Source organism: Tursiops truncatus, chromosome 18, assembly GCF_011762595.2.
Source record: "Tursiops truncatus isolate mTurTru1 chromosome 18, mTurTru1.mat.Y, whole genome shotgun sequence".
In the NCBI taxonomy this organism is placed as follows: domain Eukaryota; kingdom Metazoa; phylum Chordata; class Mammalia; order Artiodactyla; family Delphinidae; genus Tursiops; species Tursiops truncatus.
Window position 1 is genome coordinate 75,474,027 of NC_047051.1, and position 17,924 is coordinate 75,491,950.

Sequence of the window (17,924 nt, forward strand, 5' to 3'; positions counted from 1 at the left end):
ACGGATAGATGGATGGATGGATGGATGGAAGGATGGATGGAAGGATGGATGGATGGATGGAAAGATGGATGGATGGATGGATGGACGGATGGATGGATGAGGCCTGCCTGGATGGACAGATGGGAGGGAAGGGGGGGAGGAATGAAGGAGAAGACCATATATTTTTTCTTTGTAGTAAATTTCTGTAAATTACACCCAGTCTGAGACTCTCATCTGGAAGAACTACAAAATAAATATGATCTAAATTTGCAAAGCTTACAAATTTATTAGTGGCTTGTGCAGTAACTTTTCCTTTGATGTTTCTGTGGCAAAACTAGCAACAAATTAATAAAAGCTTAATTTTTATACAAATAGTTTTATTACAAATATGAATTTTTAAGAAATACACATTTAAAGAAATTACACAAAAGGCCTTAGTAGTCTTAAAAACGTTTTGGAGACTTTTAGTAAAATGTCGTTTCAGGCATAGTGGTCCAATTCTGCTCTCCTGCAATGCATCCGCTCCCCTGCTGAAGTCTGAACACAACTCACGAAAAACCAAGGAAGCCGCCTGAATGTGCTTACAGGTAAAAATACTGATATTCTGATTCGACAGAGTTATTTCTCACACCAGGCTGCAGAATGAGGAATAGTCAGAAAATGAAGGCCTTTTAAGTTTGTTGCTTTTGAAGTCAAGTCATTCAGTTTGTGATTAGTGTTTAAAACCCTGAAGATATTTCATACAGAATAAAAACAAGAAGCTCAAAGTACATGTTTTCCTGTAATAGACACCACATCCGTGAAGCCGGGTTTGGTATTGGCAACACACAATTTTTGGTTTGGAGGTGAACAATGAAAACTGGTGTTTCACATTCAATACCCTAGTGTTTAAAAATCTCTGTTAAAGGACAACACAGGCTTTTAAAGGAAGAAACTATGTAAGCTTTATTTTAACAGTGGAAATGAAACTACAACTTGACCTGCCTAATTGCTGACATCTATATAAATTACTAAAATATATATATATTTCATTTCTGCCTACTTTGGGGACCATCTTTATTCCACAGGAAATCCGGGACTTTTGCAGAAGCAGCTGCAGAGTACCAAACAGAGCAGAAAGACCGAAATTTCTCTTTGGTGGGGCAGTCGGAGGACAGGGCTACTAGGCCCCCGTCCTTCCCTTTGGAGGTTCCAACCACCGGCTTAACACGACTATTATTTGTACAGACTGAGGGACCTGAATTCTGAAACAGTGAGACAGTGATATCAACAGACGTTTCACCTGGGGTGTGAAATGGATCTGTTATAATACAAAAATGCAAACGGGCTTCGCCCAGGTTGGAAGGTCCCACAGCCCTCCTAGCACCCTTTGGTTTTTCTGATGGGTCTCACTTCACACATCAGTGCACTGGACTGTAGAACAGACATATTTTTTATTTCATCAGGAGTGCCACTTGGGATTCACTACGGGCAGCTTATCGTGGTCTTGGATTCTCCTTCAGCAAGTAGAGGCCAACGAAGCAGGGTGTGTTAGTTATGCAGATTCCTATCAGGCACCTTACAGTTTTCACACTGGACAGTGAGGTACACAGGATATATTTCTAGAGTTCGTTGCTGTTAGAAGGAGGGAAGAGGGCGGAGTAGCACCATGTTGTGAAGTAGCTGAGGGCCGGCTTCGTTATGTTCTCCGCATGCACACTTGACAGCGACTGACATGCGTGCGCAGCTCTCCAGCCTTCAAGGTGGACGGCGTGGGCTTCCTGAAAGGCAGCACAGAAGTCAGTGTCACCGCGTGGCTCAGGCCAGCTCCTCGGCCCTCCCTCCCATCAGAGATCCCCGAGGAACCAGCCTTCACCCTGCCTCTGAGCGGGTACTGCGCTGGGGGCGTCCCATGGCCTCGGTAACGCCTGCGAGTTATCAACTGCAACCACCCTCGGGCCAAGGGTAAAGGCGAGTGAGGGCACAGCCAGAGTCACCCACGTCTGTCTGACCCCAAAGTCTCAGCCACTCCCCACCACAGACCCTGCCTCTTCAAACTATAGGTTAACCTTTTGTTTTCTCTTCTCAACTCGGTTATAAACACCCCCAGACTAGGAAGATGTTCTTCTCTGAGACACTTCACACACATCCTAAGTGCTCATTAAATCATTGCTGAATGACAGAATGAGCAACAGATCTGGAATAATCAACCAGACCTCAAAATACATTCGTAACTTTTGAAAGTTGTTCACGCAGGTGGTCGGATTAGAGGCCAAAGACAGGGGAAGACATTTAGTGTTCCAAATGCTTCCTTTATCCTAGGAATTCTGTTCTTTGACTGTTGGAGAAGTGAAGTCTGAACTAAAATGAGTACTAATCAAATCTCATTCAAATTAAAGTAGCCATGTAATAAGAGTACCTTGTCCTAAAATTGAGGTGGCTTACGTTAGCAACTTCGGTGAAAATCCTAGTGCCCCCAAGTTATTTAAATCAATGGGCTCTTACCTAGTTTTGTTTAAGAAGGCATTTCAGTTAATTGTACCAGGATGCTGGTTCAGAAAAAAACCCAAAAAACAGAAAGCCCATTGTTACCTGTTAACCCTATAATGGGCAGCCCCGGGGGCTGGCGCTCATTTCGGTAGCTAATGGTCAAATTCTACCTGGAGAGTTGACGTCAAGTTCCCAGTTGCCTAGAAAGTCTCGTGTGAGCTACTAGAAAGGCACCCGGTAGTTTTTTGAGGCTAGAAATTTACGAGTCGTGAGCGTGTTGCTTCACCTTTATGATCTAAATTGGAAAGAGACAGGGTCATAGCAGAGGTCCACAGAATTCTCTCTGAAAAGGCTTATCTCCAGGGCCGAGAAGCACTTATTTGGGGGACTGAACAGTAAGTAATTGTTCAGCCCCATCGGCGCCCGGCGTCCGCTCCAGCAGGGCTGCAGCTGGTACTAAGGACCGGACAGAGGCCTCATTATGTGTTCCCGTCCAGTACAGACTGGGCCCCGCTCCAAACTAACTTCAAGGTCAACGGCCACTTGGGACCATTGTTTTAAAGGTGAAATTTTGGTAATGGAAACGAAAGAAGAGGTTCTCCGTATCCATTTCCGTGGCATTTGTGCCGAAATTAATTTTCATGCGCAGGCCTGAGAAACGGTCACTGATAGCTCGCAGTATGTACATCCAATTCGGCATCATAAACCCCATGAAAACCAAGGCTATTCACTGTCTCTCTCCCTGCTGGTTAAAGGTGCAATGCTTTAAAATGCTCTGTTTGCAGATGTTAGTTGCCTTAATGACGTTGCCGTGGATTCATCTTGAAACACTGAAAACTGAACCTTTTTCTTTCAGGCTCTTCAGCAATGGACGAAGGAAGCCTGTCACCTAAGCTCTGCTTTGAACATGGTCTTCATTATCCGCCCACGTAGAACAGAACCAAATATCTGTTCCTATCCTATCCTATCCGTGGAAGGAGCCTTCCTAAGGATTGCTGTAGAACCGTCTTTGGGACTTGGCACCGGAGCACATGTATGGACCATGGATGACTGAAAATAAAAGCCACCGGGGGGGGGGGGAGGGGGCGGGGGGGGCACTTTACTTGAACATCTGGCCTCTTTCTATCGTGGCAAGCCAAAAGCTGTAAGCGTTTGCATAGTAATTGCAAGTCCCGCGGCCGTGGCACTCGATGAAGGGGGCGCTTCTGAACTCTTCCAGACAGGACCCAGGGGAGGCCAGGGCTTGGCCAGAACCTTCCGCTCCGGCGCTGGTGTGCTGCGGGGAAACAGGAGCTGTGAGCCAGAGGTGCCCGCCCACCCCGACGGGCTTCCCGGGCCCCAGGGAGAGCCGGGATGCTCCCTCCCGGAAAGCCGCCCTCTCTGTCTCCCGAGGCCACCGGGGAACACACTGGCAGCCACACCGCCCCATGGCCTCACGCCGGGCACACCCAGTGCCAGGAGTCAGCCGACCGCTCCTCCCGGGGGGGGGCGGGAGGTGACTGGTCCAGCTTCACCAGCATTTCAACAAATGCTGTCCTCACTGTTTTCTTCTTGGAACACTGAAACCTCTTCTAACTTGGGGCGTGAGATGACAGCCAAAATGTGTGGAGGATGCTGGGACCAACTGATGTGACATCAGACTTTCTAAACGAAATTATCCGGGTCATCAAAATCCTTTGTTTGCTATATTAGGTAGCAAAATTCTTTATTATTTGCTACATTAGGGAGCAAAATCCTTTATTATTTGCTACATTAGGTAGCAAAATCCTTTATTTGCTACATCCTTTATCCATTTTCTTTTCTTTAAGAAGAGAAAACTTAAACAAGAGAAAGAGGGAAAAGAAAGCTACTGTGCTAACTGTTTGTTCAGTTAGGTTGAAGTACACCTGTCCTCAGAAACCAAGACGTAAAATGAATGACGTACAAATGGAAGATGTGGCAAGACCTCTACAGGACGGCTATTACGGACCTAAGAGAAGTGAACTCTGGAATTTCAGAGCCATAAGGGACCTCTGAGGACAAAGCGAACGCCCTTGGTTCCCAGATGAGGACCCCAGGATCCCAGAACATTCCAGATCACACTTCCCAGGCAAAGCTGAGATGGGAACAGGCCTCTGGAGGCTGCCAGGTCTGAGCCCCTCAGCTTTACCACAAAGCCCCCAGGCTCAGCAGTGATGGGATGCCTGTTCTCCAGAACCTCGTCATTTTGATTTGCTCTTGGTTTTGAGAAATTAGGGGCAATCGTTGTTCAGATCTTTGTATGACACCAGGACAAGGGACGGGGAAGTGACAGGGTGCTTTCCTCCATTCTTTACTCCTTGGATCAAGGGCCTCTTCTGTCAAACTGAGACTTCATCTGGTATTTCTTATGATAATGGAGTCGAAAGTCCAATCTGTCTTTGAGTCAAAGCTGTATGCTTACATCATTGCGAGCATCTTGATTTCTCTACACCATAGTTCTAACCTTTCTGGCTTTCTTGATAAAGGAGTCGCCAGGCAGTATTTAGAATGATCGAAACGACTTGCTAAATTGTGTTGTTGCAATTTTCTGGGCCTGTTGAGTCTAAATGCGGGATCTTCAACCCAGGAAATCCCAGCATCCGACTGGTGAGAATCCAATACACAAGCATGTGAAGAACTGCTTTTCTGGAAACTTCTACACTTGGAATAACTTACAGCAGAAGAAAACAGTTAAGAGGCCACTTTCCCTGTCAATCAAATAACAAGGCTACTGTTGATTTGGGGGTCACAGGTACGTAGACCTGGCCGCACCTGGGCGTGTGAAGAGGGGGCTGGGCGTACAGCGGTGACGTGGGACATGTTTGTGGGGGTCGGTTACCGGGACTGATTCAGGTGTAGCCCGGTCGTCCAAGCTCAGAGCGTCTATGTTTTCAATCAGTACTTTAAACTGAGGCGATACAATAAGAAACTACAATGGGATCTCAAAAGGGTGCTGTGTTTCCCGTTCTAATTGGCTTTTGGGAGAAAGGGAGCCTGGGGGGTCTGGCATCCGGGGCAGCTGTGCGGTAGGAGAGCAGACTCACGCGGGAGGGGTGTGGACCCTCGGGCCCCTGGCACCGGCCAGTGCCCCCGCTCTCTTCCCGACTCTAGCTTCTGCTTTGGGGCTTGCAAGCGTTTTGGTAAACGTGTGCCCACCACGGGCGCGCCCTCCCCTTCCCCCCGGGAGGCGCTGACTCGGAATCTCATCGGGTCACCCAGCTACCTAGGCCCAGAACAGCCACTTCGTGGAAGAGGAGGGCTCTGAGCCTCCCAGGGGAGCAGGCCAGGCTCCTGGGGACGCTCTGCAGGGGGCCCCAGGAGCGAGGGAAAAGAGGTGGGGTGATTGCGGGCAGCTCTTTGGGGGAAATACGGAGTTTCCCCAAACACTCACCATCACAAAGGAGTAGCCAATCCAGAGCGAGGACCAGCCGCTGGGGCACTGCGGGATCTGGATCGTCTGGCTGTGCACAGCCATGACCATGGCCGGGGCCTCACACACAGCACACCTGGAAGGCACGGAGCGGAGACGCTCAGCACAGCCGAGCGGGGCCTCCACCGGCTCGCCCCGCTTCCCCGTGATCTGCGCTCCGTCTCGCCACTCCATCTTTCTGACCCAGTGATGTGTTTTACCAAACAGATCAGGTGTCCCCTGCTTGGACTCTGAGGCTTAGGGTCTTCTCACTGGTTTGATAAGCCTGCCTCAGTGTTAAAACATTAAGTTCAAAACCAGACCCAACCCTTGTCATTTAGCCATCTACTCTGTAGCAGGAAGGAAACTGGAAGGCCAGGTTGTAATAGGGACCATCTCCTGAGGCGCTGGGGCTGCAGGAGACTTTTGTGTTCTCCTTTGTGTATTTCAGAGTCTTCCAGTGTTTCAGCAATGAGTGTGGATTTCAGCAAACACGATGAATGCTCCAGAAAAAGAAGATGGTGCCATCCAAGGGCTACCGCTTGCGGAACACGGTGACTTGTTTTAAGCCCTGAATCATCTTCCATGTGAGAAGAACATTTAGTGGATTACAGTAACTAAGACAGATAACAAACCCAGGGCTGGCTGTCCATGTGAGCCTCTTCCGGAGACTCTCTCCAGACCTGGAACCAACAGACCAGTGAGAGGGCTCTGCCCCAGGCCGGACTGGACGTTCTCCAAGCCAGGCTGGCTCGTGCGCAGCCGCCGGGACTGCACCCAAGGATAAATGACAGCAACACACAATGTTCTGACTCAGACCTGCTCTACTAAGCGACCCTTTGATGGTGGGATAACGTTTTGTTGAAAAAAAAAAATTTCAACATCAACAGTAAAATAATTATATTCAAGTCACAAACTGAACAGAGTGCTAACAGTTTTGATAAATGACTATAAATGGTGTTAATAATTACACCTAGTTACGCTGGAACATTTGCATGAAAATGGATTAGGAGTGTGAAGGGGGCCGAAATGAGTCATTCGGTTTCCCGTGTGCGCGTGCGTGTGTGTGTGTGTGTGTGTGTGTGTGTGTGCGCGCTATTTTCTATTTTATTCACACAAATGCAGATGAATTAAGGGGCTCAGCTAAACAACAGTGACTGAAATTGGCCTTCTACATCTGCCGCCGTCTGCCTGCCAGACACAGGAGCAGACATACAGCACAGAGGAGAGTGCTTCATGTCAGGCTCTCTCTGGGCTGGCGGATTCCAGCCGCTGCAGAGACGTGGTCTGGACCCCGTCCGATGGGTGCCAGGGGACAGAAAATCACAGATCTAACGAGCCAGGAGGTCCCTTAAAATCCATACACTCTCATTCCCCATATTACCTATGAGAGTATGAGACCACAGTTAGTTGTGTCAAAGGGCAGAATGAGAACACAGTTCCTACTCTCATACCAGTGGTCTTCAATCTAGAACAATTAAACAGTCCGTAGTTTTTGATGATTCATGTCTGCAGAGAGTCGGAAAGTGCTTAGAAAATTTTGTCAGGATGACAGCAGAAAAGTTGGTACTTTTTCTGCTTAAGAGGAAGGATTTTGTTATTAACTCTTTCTAAAATTAAGCTTTAGGACATCCCCAAAAGGGAGACCTCAGAAGGAACCTGTGAGTCCTGAGAAGTCGTCAGAAACCACTAAGTTAAAGTAACCGTGGGACCTGGGCGCTCAGAGACCCAGAGGAATGGGCAGCATTATTACAAAAGGGGATGTGAGGTGTGTGTGCTTTCGGAGCAGTGACTTAAAGGATGTGACTTCTGAGGTCACATCAGACACCGTGCATCTGTGGGTTAACAGGGAGACGTGAAAACCCCGAAATGGGCAGCGCTGGGGCGTTTAAACAACTCATGGTAACGGGTCCACAGAGAAAAGCAAGTCTCAGACTTGAGGCTTCTCCTGGACCTGTTTCTGGAATGTCCTAAACACATCCCAGAGCCCTGTGTCCCAACCAAATCAAGGTCAATGTCAATTTTATCAAGATGGTAAATAGGAGACAAAAACGAATAATCATTTTCTACCTGTTGTCCAAGGAAAGCTAAACAGAAACACAAAGGTGATTAGTGGTTAGTTCCTGTTCTTGTGCACCCAGCATGGTTCTGAGTGAGAAAAGGCAGCACAGCTCAGCCCCCAGGGACCCCGACACATGGGAAGGACATCTGCGTTTTGAGAGGTGCCTCTCTGGAAGTTACCAATGACTCTTCCCATTTTAAGACCCATGAGATAAGTTTTCTTACAGCTCAAAAGAAAAATCTTAGAAAGCTGTCAGGAGATATTTTGAGGTAAAGCCATCAAAAACCTGATTTTTCGGGCTTCCCTGGTGGTGCAGTGGTTGAGAGTCCGCCTGCTGATGCAGGGGACACGGGTTCGTGCCCCGGTCTGGGAAGATCCCACATGCCGCGGAGCGGCTGGTCTCATGAGCCATGGCCACTGAGCCTGCGCGTCCGGAGCCTGTGCTCCGCAATGGGAGAGGCCGCAGCGGTGAGAGGCCCGCGTACTGCAAAAAATAAACCCCTGATTTTTCCAACAGGCATCTCCCAGCCTTTCTGGTCCAGGTCTATGCGGTACATTCTTTTAACAAGATTGTTCTGTGAGGACCAGCCTTCCACACTCTGGAGCTACGGACCCCATAAGTGACCAGTCCACCCCGAAGTAGGTGGTGACCATCCAGTGACGGGTGGTCACCACACGGGGTGCTGGGCTGCCCCAAGCACCCACCCTGTCCCGCCTCCCCTCTGACCCCAGACACCTCTGAGCCCAACATCACTAGTCTTTCTTCCTATTCAAAAGCTGCTATTTCTCTAAAGGAAACAGAAAAGCTTCCATTCCTCCTCACTCTCACTTTCCTAAGGAAAACTTGTCCTGCCTTGTCATTCTTTTCACCCTTTGCTATCTTCGCGTGTAAAAGTGAAATTAGAGACTAGCTTCTCAGTCAAACAAGTTCACACCTTTGCCACTGTTCTATTGCTTCTGAGTACAGTTAAGGAAGCAACTTTCAATTAGAAGGGAAGAGGCAAAAGTAGGAAAATCGTGTACTTTTCGGTCACAATCATTTCCATTTCCCATTTTATTTCCTACCAGGAAGACTCTTGGGGACCTGAAAACATACCCCAGACATTAATTAGTGTGGAAAGCACTTAATTTGGGAAGTCGCTCAAACACATGCAATCTCAGTGGGTACCATATCACCTCAAGAGTGCAAAGACTGGCGGGGTGGAAGAGAATGAGAAGAATCTTAGGATGTACACGTTAGTGTGCACGATACTTCAGTACCATCTTTCATATCTAAAGCACAGACATACAGTATGTCCGTGGTGTCATCATTTCCTGGGGACCGCGTTACGCCCCCAGTTAAGTGCCACTGAACTGTACACTTAAAAATGGTTAAGACGGTACATTTTACGCTACGTGTTATGTTACTTTATGTTACTGTTTTACTACAATTAAAAAATAAAAACTTTTTAAAAATTTCTTGGAGGTGATTCCAAAAAATATATCTTAAAAGACTCCTTAGGGAGATAATTATTTAAGAAAGAAAAAAGCTGCAAAGCTGTTCTAAAGTTTGCCGGGGACTCCAGCGACACGGCTGGTTCATGGCAGGGAAGGCAGCCACCCGCTGAGTCACACGAGATAACACGCCTTGTTCCAAAGCCGGGCCTTATCTCACCAAGGGTTTGCACTAAAACTTTTTAAGAAGATAAGCGACTTTTACGCCCAATTATTTGTATGGCTGGTTTCTGTTACAAAACTCAGGTATCACGATTAGTAAACGGGATGGCAATAGATCAAATGTTTGGGGGCAAATGGAAAAACACAGAAATAACCTCTGCCCTGGCTGTGAGCTGCTTTTCTCCGTCAGTTGTATGTGTGCTCCGACGGGCTGCACTCACCTGCTGATGAAGGGCCTGATGCCCTCCCCGGTGATGGGCGCCATGGACATGGGCATAGGCTCCGGGGTGGACAGCCAGTACGAGTAATCATTCCGGGAGGCGAAGTTGCAGACGTTGTTGATGTTACAGAAGAGGAAGGGCATCGTGCTGAACTTGCGCAGACAGCTGCCCGCCGTGCCTGGGGACGCAGGGAGAAGACATTGCTCATCACTCCCAGCCTGCCTCGACACAGAATGCAAGTGAGCTAGCTAATAAAGACATCTATCCCACCCATCCGCTAAGGTGGAAATAAAACTGTTTGCCAGTTACAGAAAGAAGGAAATAAATGTACCAAACAGACTAGTATGATTGGAAATGAACATTCAATTCAATGGGAAGTGATCCGGGCCAAAGGGAAACCATCGAGAATTAGCAGGATGAACAGAAACAAAGCCGTTCATCGGTAGAGAGAGACCTTTTCCTGCAACTGAATTCTAGAAGGAACTTAACGTGCAGCTCCTTGTACCACCGCTAGTAACTCACTGGACCGCGTCTTTCATGAAATGCAGAGCTGTCTTTATATATGTTTGCAACCTCAGGGAAAGTGAGAGGTGTATAACATTAAAACATGATTTGGTGGAGCAGATCCGGAGAGGATTAAGAGAACGATGACAAACACACAACCCTCTACTGATCTAAACTAATAGAAGGACAGAGGAACTTTGGACAGGATAACGTGGACATTTTTTAAAACAGCAACAGTAAAGCTGCTCTATTTTATGACTATAAATGCAAACTGTTAAGTGTGTACTCCAGATACCTTGATCCTACTTGATAATTGGAAGAAGACGTCAAAAGTTTTATTAATTTAAAATTTTCAAAGAGTCACAGCCTTTATGTCCGCCTGGCTTCCCATTAGTAATATGGTGGCTGTCGGTAAGGATGGCCCACTTGGTAAGGATGGAGGGAAACAGGACTCGTTTCCTTGACTAGGTCTCGGTGACACTCCGAAACGCAGGACCAGAGCGGGAACGCAGCCCAGCACCACCCAGCGCTGGACACGCGACGTGGAATGAACACACCCATCTGCAGATGCCTCACCCAAGTCCTGGCCGTGCGCCCGCTCATTGCCTTGTACGTAGAGCAGAGAGTACCCATGGTAGAGGATTTTGGTCCCAGGAGGACACTGGGGGTCATCTATTGTCTGACTGTGCCTGGTCACGAGGAAGCCGTGATCAACAGACGGGGTGCCCGGGGGACCCATGGATCCCGGCAACCCATCAGGGCCGGGTGGACCCGGGAAGCCTCTTGGACCTGAAAGACAGCAGAGAAATACGCTTCCTCAGTTACAAACAGGCGAGACTCAGTACAACCAGCACCTCCCTCGTGCCACCTCAGCTTCTCCCCTCTGCATCCCACCTGGAGATGTTTTATACGCATGGTGCTCGGTGCAAAGCAGAAGCTCATAAACTCAGTCCAATGAATAAATATGTGAAAATATAACTCTATGAATAAAGGAAGTAAATGACGACTCCACGCATGTATTCATGCAGCATTTGGGAGCTCCTCTGAGGGAGGATTATTATAGGATGATTAAAACAACCATCTTTGAAGGTAGCTTCCCAGCCTTAGTGGCCCAAAGCCAGCATATGGAATCAAGGGTGGAAGGAAGCTCCCGTGCAGGGTGTCCTCCTGTCCCCTGGGCGACCACGCTGCCTGCAGGATGTTCACAGGCCTCCTGCTGGCTGGGCGCTCTGTCTACTTAGTTGCACCCTCAGCCTTTGGCATCCCAGCCACGATGGGACCTCTGAGGTCCCGCTTCTTGGGAAGCAGATCAACTTTAGTCCGCGCCAGTCAGTGGCCTTCTGGCACCATCATCTGCTCCCCTTGCCCTTTGCTGAAATGGAGTGTCTGAGCTGCAGACTCTTAGAAAACCAGATAGGGCCGTCCCTACTGGCCTTCTTTCAATAACGTCTGGGAGGCACTGAGCTCTGATCAACATGTCTCCCTACACAGAAAAGAATGATGGCAACCTTTAGCTCCTCTGTAAGATCCTGTTTCTCCTAAGAAACAAACTTCTATGCAAATCTTTCAAGAAACACTTCCTTTTGCAGGTTTCCACGTGCCTGGGCCTAAGGCTTCTAACCCGAAGATGCAGATCGAGGGTAGTGAGGTTGGGACAGCACAGCAAACCTACCAGGAGGTCCAAAGGGTCCTGCCTCTCCTTTCTGGCCAGGGGCCCCATCAAACCCGGGAATACCTGGTGGCCCAGGTAAGCCCACAGATCCTGTCACACCTAAAGAGAGGAGAAAGAGTTCATGATCCGGTTGTGGAGAGCAATAAACAGGCCGTATCTGCTTCTTCCCTTTTGAAATGTCTTCTTCGGCCCCCTGAGAGGGACGCACAGGGCCTCGGACTACAGGTGGGAAAGCCTTCCCAGAAAGCCAGAAGGTTAACACACACTCTGCAGACTGACACCCACACGGGGTGCCTCATCTCGGAATTCGGGGTTCTCCCCGGCTTCTTCCTGTTGTTCTTGTTATCGTTTGGCACACAGTTTGGGGAAAGGCAGTCACATGGGGGTAGGGAGAGATCTGATGCATTTGCATTTTCTCAGGTGTTTCCCCCCTCTCGGCCACGTTCTGGTGTCTCAGATAATGTTTAGGCACTGGGTTTACTGACGTGGGTAGTTTTTTTGTTTTCATGTTTGTGGTTTATTCCTAGGTGGTTAAAACAAATTTTCATCGATGCTACCTTTCTACTCTAAACGTTCTCATTCTTTATCTTCCATCTCCACTCCTCAGCAATAGCTTTGGAAGTAAGGAGTGTTTAGCCCCAATAATCAGAAAGGTTCTAGCTTAAGGTGTCCGGGAACCACAGGGATTTGCACAGATCTTGGCCACTTGGCTAGAGCTTTTGGGCCGCTGTGGAGAACACCCATCCCTACAATTCTGGATTGCTGCTTCCTGCAGTCCCCTATCTCCTGGCCGGGAGAGATGCTTTTCCCATTCCTTTGCCCATGTTTTTCTAAGTGAACATAGACGTATTGAGTTGTGTGCTGCCCTAGCTTTTCTTGGATTTCTTTTTCTGACCTTGTTAGGCCTCTTCAGAAACTTCACGTGGTTTTGACATACACTGAAGGAAGGTAAGAAAGTCATCTTCAAATACGTGTTTACACAGTCACTGCCCAGAGGCTGTTGTGAGACATGCGGGTGAAGAGGAAACGCCGCCCGGGTCAGCTCCCTCCCGCCTCCACAGCCCTCTGCACAGCGCGGTTATTCCTACCTTGTTGTCCTTTGGGGCCTGGAGGTCCCTGAAGCCCTTTCAGACCTGCGGGGCCCTCAGGACCAGGGAGACCTGGCTCCCCTTTGATGATGTCGTATGGACCCGGGGGGCCCGGGGGACCAGGAAGACCTGTGGGAATCAGGGCAGCCACTGGTCAATTTCACAGTCCACATTCAGGGCAGAAACAGCTTCTGACATGAAACCCAATCAAACGCAGTGCTTCTCAAAAGGAGAATCACGATCAAAAACACGAGGGACCAGATCCTCACGACGAGACACACGGGCATCTGCGCGTCTCTATTATCTAACCTAGAATCCTGAATCCTCGGGACTGGAACAGACCTCGGGGTCACCGGTGTCAAATGTCCACTCAGATCTGGAGGCGCTGATGGACCCCTGACCCAAGGGGAAGCTCTTCCCCCTCAAGGAACCACCCCTCACGTGGGGAGCTCCACCAGGTGAAATTGGGACTTTTTTCTCGTACGTATCCGAGATCTGCCTTACTGCACGCCAGAACCACCGGTCTTAATCTTTCAGTGCCGAGTAAACGTAAACCTCCTCCTGCCTGACGGGCCCTGAAGTCCACAGAGCAGCCACGTGAAGCTGGGGGCCTCGGGTCTCCCGCAGCCGCCCTCTCCTCCGTTTCCTCGCTCCTCCCACGTTTCCCCATTTATTTTCTCCCCGAACAATCCACTTCTCAGTGCATTCTGGTTGCTCACTCCCTCTCTTGAAACACGGTCTTGAAAACTAAACGCAGCGCTCGAAATAAGCTCTGACCCGCAGAGACCAGGATGGGATGCAGACTCCCTCAGACCACCTCCTTCTGAGACCAGCTGTGTCTCTGGAGCCGCTCGGCACGGCTGGCTCCCCGTGGAGAAGCCAAGGCAGCCCCTTTCTTAGAAAGAACTCCATGCTGTCCGGCCGCAGTTTGTGCAGCCTGCAAGACGGACGTCGTTCCTGATTTTTACGGCTGCTTTCCGCCTGCCCTCAGAGCCTGTGAGCTTCTGTCTCTCACCCCTTCCCACTGGGTTTCTCTCAGGCACAGACTTAACAAACTTGACTTTCAGGACAAGTCATTGGTAAAAATGTCAACTAGATTAGCCAAATGTAGGAACCCTGCCAAGTGGCCAAAGAACTTTCAACTGCTGTTTTCTAATGACCAAATTCTCTTACCTTTAGTTCCAGGGAAACCTTGGTCTCCTTGGTCACCTTTAACTCCCTGAAGGCCAGGGAGGCCTTTCTGCCCTGGAGGAAAGTAAAACACTGTCTTTGCACAGAATTCCAACCAAAACCGTGTGTGTGTGAATACACACAGCATAGACATATATGCACATACAGGTACACATATGCTTATGTGTACATATACACACCTACATACATATACACGTATAATACACGCATACACACACACAGTGAACACATTTCCAATTTATGCACGTGGAAGAAAAGAACATTACTTGTAGTCAGCTGTGTCAAACTTTTGATGAAACTCTTCTTTCTAAAACCCAGAGGTCACATTTTTCCAAACATGCCGCAAACCATAAAATGGTCACAACCAGTGGAAGGGCACGTGATTCTATTTTGGTCACGATCTGGTTCACACGTGTCCCCAACTAGACCACAAGATGCCTGCAAGCTGAGAACTTGTTGTATTCACCTTTCATTCATATGTACCTGATGCTGCAGTAAAAAAAAATCAAAGTGCCTGGAAGCTGGTAGGCACCCAATAAATATTTGCTTCAAACATTAAAAAATTAATGAATGGCCCAAGTCCATGACTTCTCACTGAGATGCAAATGATCTACTGATTCTTAGTATGAAAATCAGAATGTCTTTATGCTGCTATGCGTGGGATTCTACACATGGGGCAGCCCCCTAGAAACGGCATTTTAATTTGAAGAGAACAGGATCTTGTACTGCAATGCTAGGTCTATCAACAGGAAAGCACCAGGGGCCGCAGCTCTGGTGGCAGGTAAATGTGTCTTCAAGCGGCATCTCCCTTATGTCTTACCTTGAAACCCTGGAACTCCTGGAGGTCCCATATCACCCTTAGCACCTGTAGCTCCTGGAGAGCCACCGATCCCCTAGACACACAAAGAGAACGTCAGTCGGGAACGGCTCGGGAGACGTAGGTCCCTCAAGCAACGGGTAGTCAGGAAGTTGGGAACAGCCCCTCCATGTTCTGAAGTAGCTCTGTGAACAAATGTTGCCTGTGGTTGCTAAAAGATGTAAAAAGAATGACAAAACCTGTGTGTGTGCCTAAATTAGGGAGCTGGAAATTGCAGCAACTTGCTTCAGTCACTCTGTCCCTTCTGCTTGTCCACCTGTGTGGTAAATTCCAGGAGCAGGTGTAAATCTTACAGCCCACTGCCCCCACCCCATAGCACGATGCCATGAACAGAGTCGAAACTCCCTAAACATTTGTCATGGCAACATCTCAATCTATTAACACCAAAGAATCTTTCTGGATGACTTTACTCCCAACACTCAACCAGAGTGATTTTTCTTTAAAATTAGCTTTGCATCTTTCCTTAAAAGTGCTTTTAAATATGGAAAAAAAAAACCATAAAAAACACTAAAGAAGGATTATTTTCCTTTATAATACAGTGATATTTTTGTATTTAAAAAATAGTATCTTAATTTCTAGATATTTCAACATAGTTGTTCCTTTCTCAGTATATAAAAAGTTGTAATGTTTCTTTGCTTTACCCTATTTTAAAAGGCGCCGTAAGCAAAATTACACGCACTAACATATATCTACATATGTGTACATATAATGCACATACTATACATAGAGATAGACAGACACTGAATGGCACTAGGAATAGGGATATATTTCTATGTTACTGAGGCTTTCTTTTTGCATCATTTGTATATAGATTTTTAAAGCCAGGCATTGAACTATAATCTCCAGTAGTATAACGTTTCACTTTTGATGGTTTGTGTAAAACTAGATTGTAAAAAGTTTTGTAATAGTTGCCTACCATGACGCCAGTAAAGATGGCTGATTACTTGCCAGAGAGAAGGGGCTGATTCAGGGAGGATCTGGGAGTGTAACACACATGAATACACACATACACACACAAGTATTATCTTATGATCCTTTTCAAAAACAAGACCTGCCAAGGGACAACTCACCGGCATGCCCTGGAATCCTGGGTCTCCCTTGGGCCCTGGAGCCCCAGGAGTGCCCGGCCAGCCTGGGTTTCCCTTGTCACCTTTCAGCCCATCAAGCCCAGGGAGCCCTGGAGGCCCCATGGGTCCCGGAAGCCCTAATGGGAGACACAGAAGTCCCACGTTTGAGGTCAGAGGGTGGTTTTATGTGTAAGTGTCACTGGGCTGTGGTCATCACCACTGCCACCCAACTGTCCCCAACTGTATACAACAACATCATATCATGCAGCATGGGCCCTGAAGACATCCAGGCAGGTCCTAGAAGGAAGAGTCTCCTCGACAGGCAGTAAACGTCGATATAAACACCACAGTCTCAGAGTCAAGTGCCCTGTGGTCTCTGTGCTCGGGGGTGGCCGCGCTGTAGGGCAGCCACCTGTTCATGGGGGAACAGGTGTGACAGAAGGTCGTGCTGGTTTTAAACAACCAGCCACACATGGCATTTGTGCTCCAGTCCTTTTCAGTAATGGCCTTCTCCCTCTCCCTAATTGCTTGTTCCTTGAAAGAAAGAGCACGAGAAAAGCACTGACCCAATGGAAGCCTAGGTAAAAGGGGCCCAATATCTTAAGCAGTTTCAATGGTAATAAATGTTGCAAACTTCTAAATAAAAAGCTCATTTGAGAATTCAATTATTCCAATTTCTTTGATACTTGTGTATGTTTGTGCCTCTGTTTCAGTCCCAGCTCTGAACCTAGTGATACACCCTTACCTGGCAGGCCAGGTTGGCCCTGTGGGCCCCGGTCTCCTTTGCGCCCCTCCACCGCGTGGCCCGGAGTGCCTGGCAATCCCGGCTGTCCCTGTGGCCCCGGAGGACCCATGAATCCTTGTTCTCCTTTGGATCCAGGAATTCCTGGGCTCCCAGCTAAGCCTGGGAAACCCACGTCGCCCTTTGAACCTAAACAGTAAAGACAGGTTGAGATCACAGTGAAATGCAGGGAAGAAGAGAAATCCAGTGCACCAAAGAGGAGGGAGGGGCTTCCAGAAGGATCCAGGAGGAAACCAGAGCTGGTGCCCTTCTCTCTCCTTTTTATTAAATAACGTGCCAGACACCTGCCACGGCCCACCTGAGGAAGAGAAAGCTTAGGCTACAAAGAAACTGCAACCATTCTTTACACTTTTTAAAGGTGGTGTTCTCTGGCAAAGGCATTTGAATATATGTGTAGATAAGCCTGCAAGGTATGGCATTGCTGAAATTAAGGGCTTGTTCTACCAACAGGTGAATGAATAAACCAACTGTGTTACAGCTACACCATGGAACACGACTCAGCAAGAAAAAGGAATAAACTATTGACACAACGAACAGCACAGGTGACTCAAATTCATTACGCTGCGCGAATGAAGTCAGGCGAAAACATACATGCTGTAGGATTCCGCGAATGTAAAATTCTAGAAAGTACAAGCTCATCTACAGTGCCAGAAAGCAGACCAATGGTTGCTTGGGGGGCAGGTCGGGGTGGGGACAGGAAGGAGCAGAGGGGGGGTGACAAGGCAGCCCAGGAAACTTTTGGGGTGACGATGCATTCACTGTCTTGAACGAGCTGCTATTTTCATGGGTGTGTCCATATATCAAGATTTGGCAAACTGTACACTTTAAATACATGCAGTTTATTAGATGTCAGTGATACCTCAATAAAGCTGTTTTAAACAAACTTTTTTAAGTGAGAGCTTGTAGAAAAAAACCCTGCATGTTGTT

The 17,924-nt window shown here is 48.1% G+C and overlaps 1 protein-coding gene across 2 annotated transcripts in view; it reads right to left on the reverse strand.

Moving 5' to 3' along the window:
* Window positions 1–339: 339 nt before the first annotated feature.
* Window positions 340–17,924, reverse strand: part of COL4A1 (collagen type IV alpha 1 chain) — a 146,845-nt gene continuing 129,260 nt past the window's right edge. Inside the window, exons 42-52 of one of the 2 annotated variants that reach the window (XM_033843345.2) lie at window positions 16,941–17,126; window positions 16,199–16,332; window positions 15,072–15,144; window positions 14,234–14,305; window positions 13,061–13,189; window positions 11,973–12,071; window positions 10,877–11,089; window positions 9,797–9,974; window positions 5,840–5,954; window positions 3,552–3,724; window positions 340–1,739 (exon numbers count right to left, since the gene is read on the reverse strand). In XM_033843345.2, the coding sequence (XP_033699236.1) occupies window positions 1,658–1,739; window positions 3,552–3,724; window positions 5,840–5,954; window positions 9,797–9,974; window positions 10,877–11,089; window positions 11,973–12,071; window positions 13,061–13,189; window positions 14,234–14,305; window positions 15,072–15,144; window positions 16,199–16,332; window positions 16,941–17,126 (1,454 nt within the window). In that variant the 3' untranslated portion in view covers window positions 340–1,657. The remainder of the gene's footprint in view (window positions 1,740–3,551; window positions 3,725–5,839; window positions 5,955–9,796; window positions 9,975–10,876; window positions 11,090–11,972; window positions 12,072–13,060; window positions 13,190–14,233; window positions 14,306–15,071; window positions 15,145–16,198; window positions 16,333–16,940; window positions 17,127–17,924) is intronic. The other variant, XM_033843346.2, reaches the window with a different exon arrangement.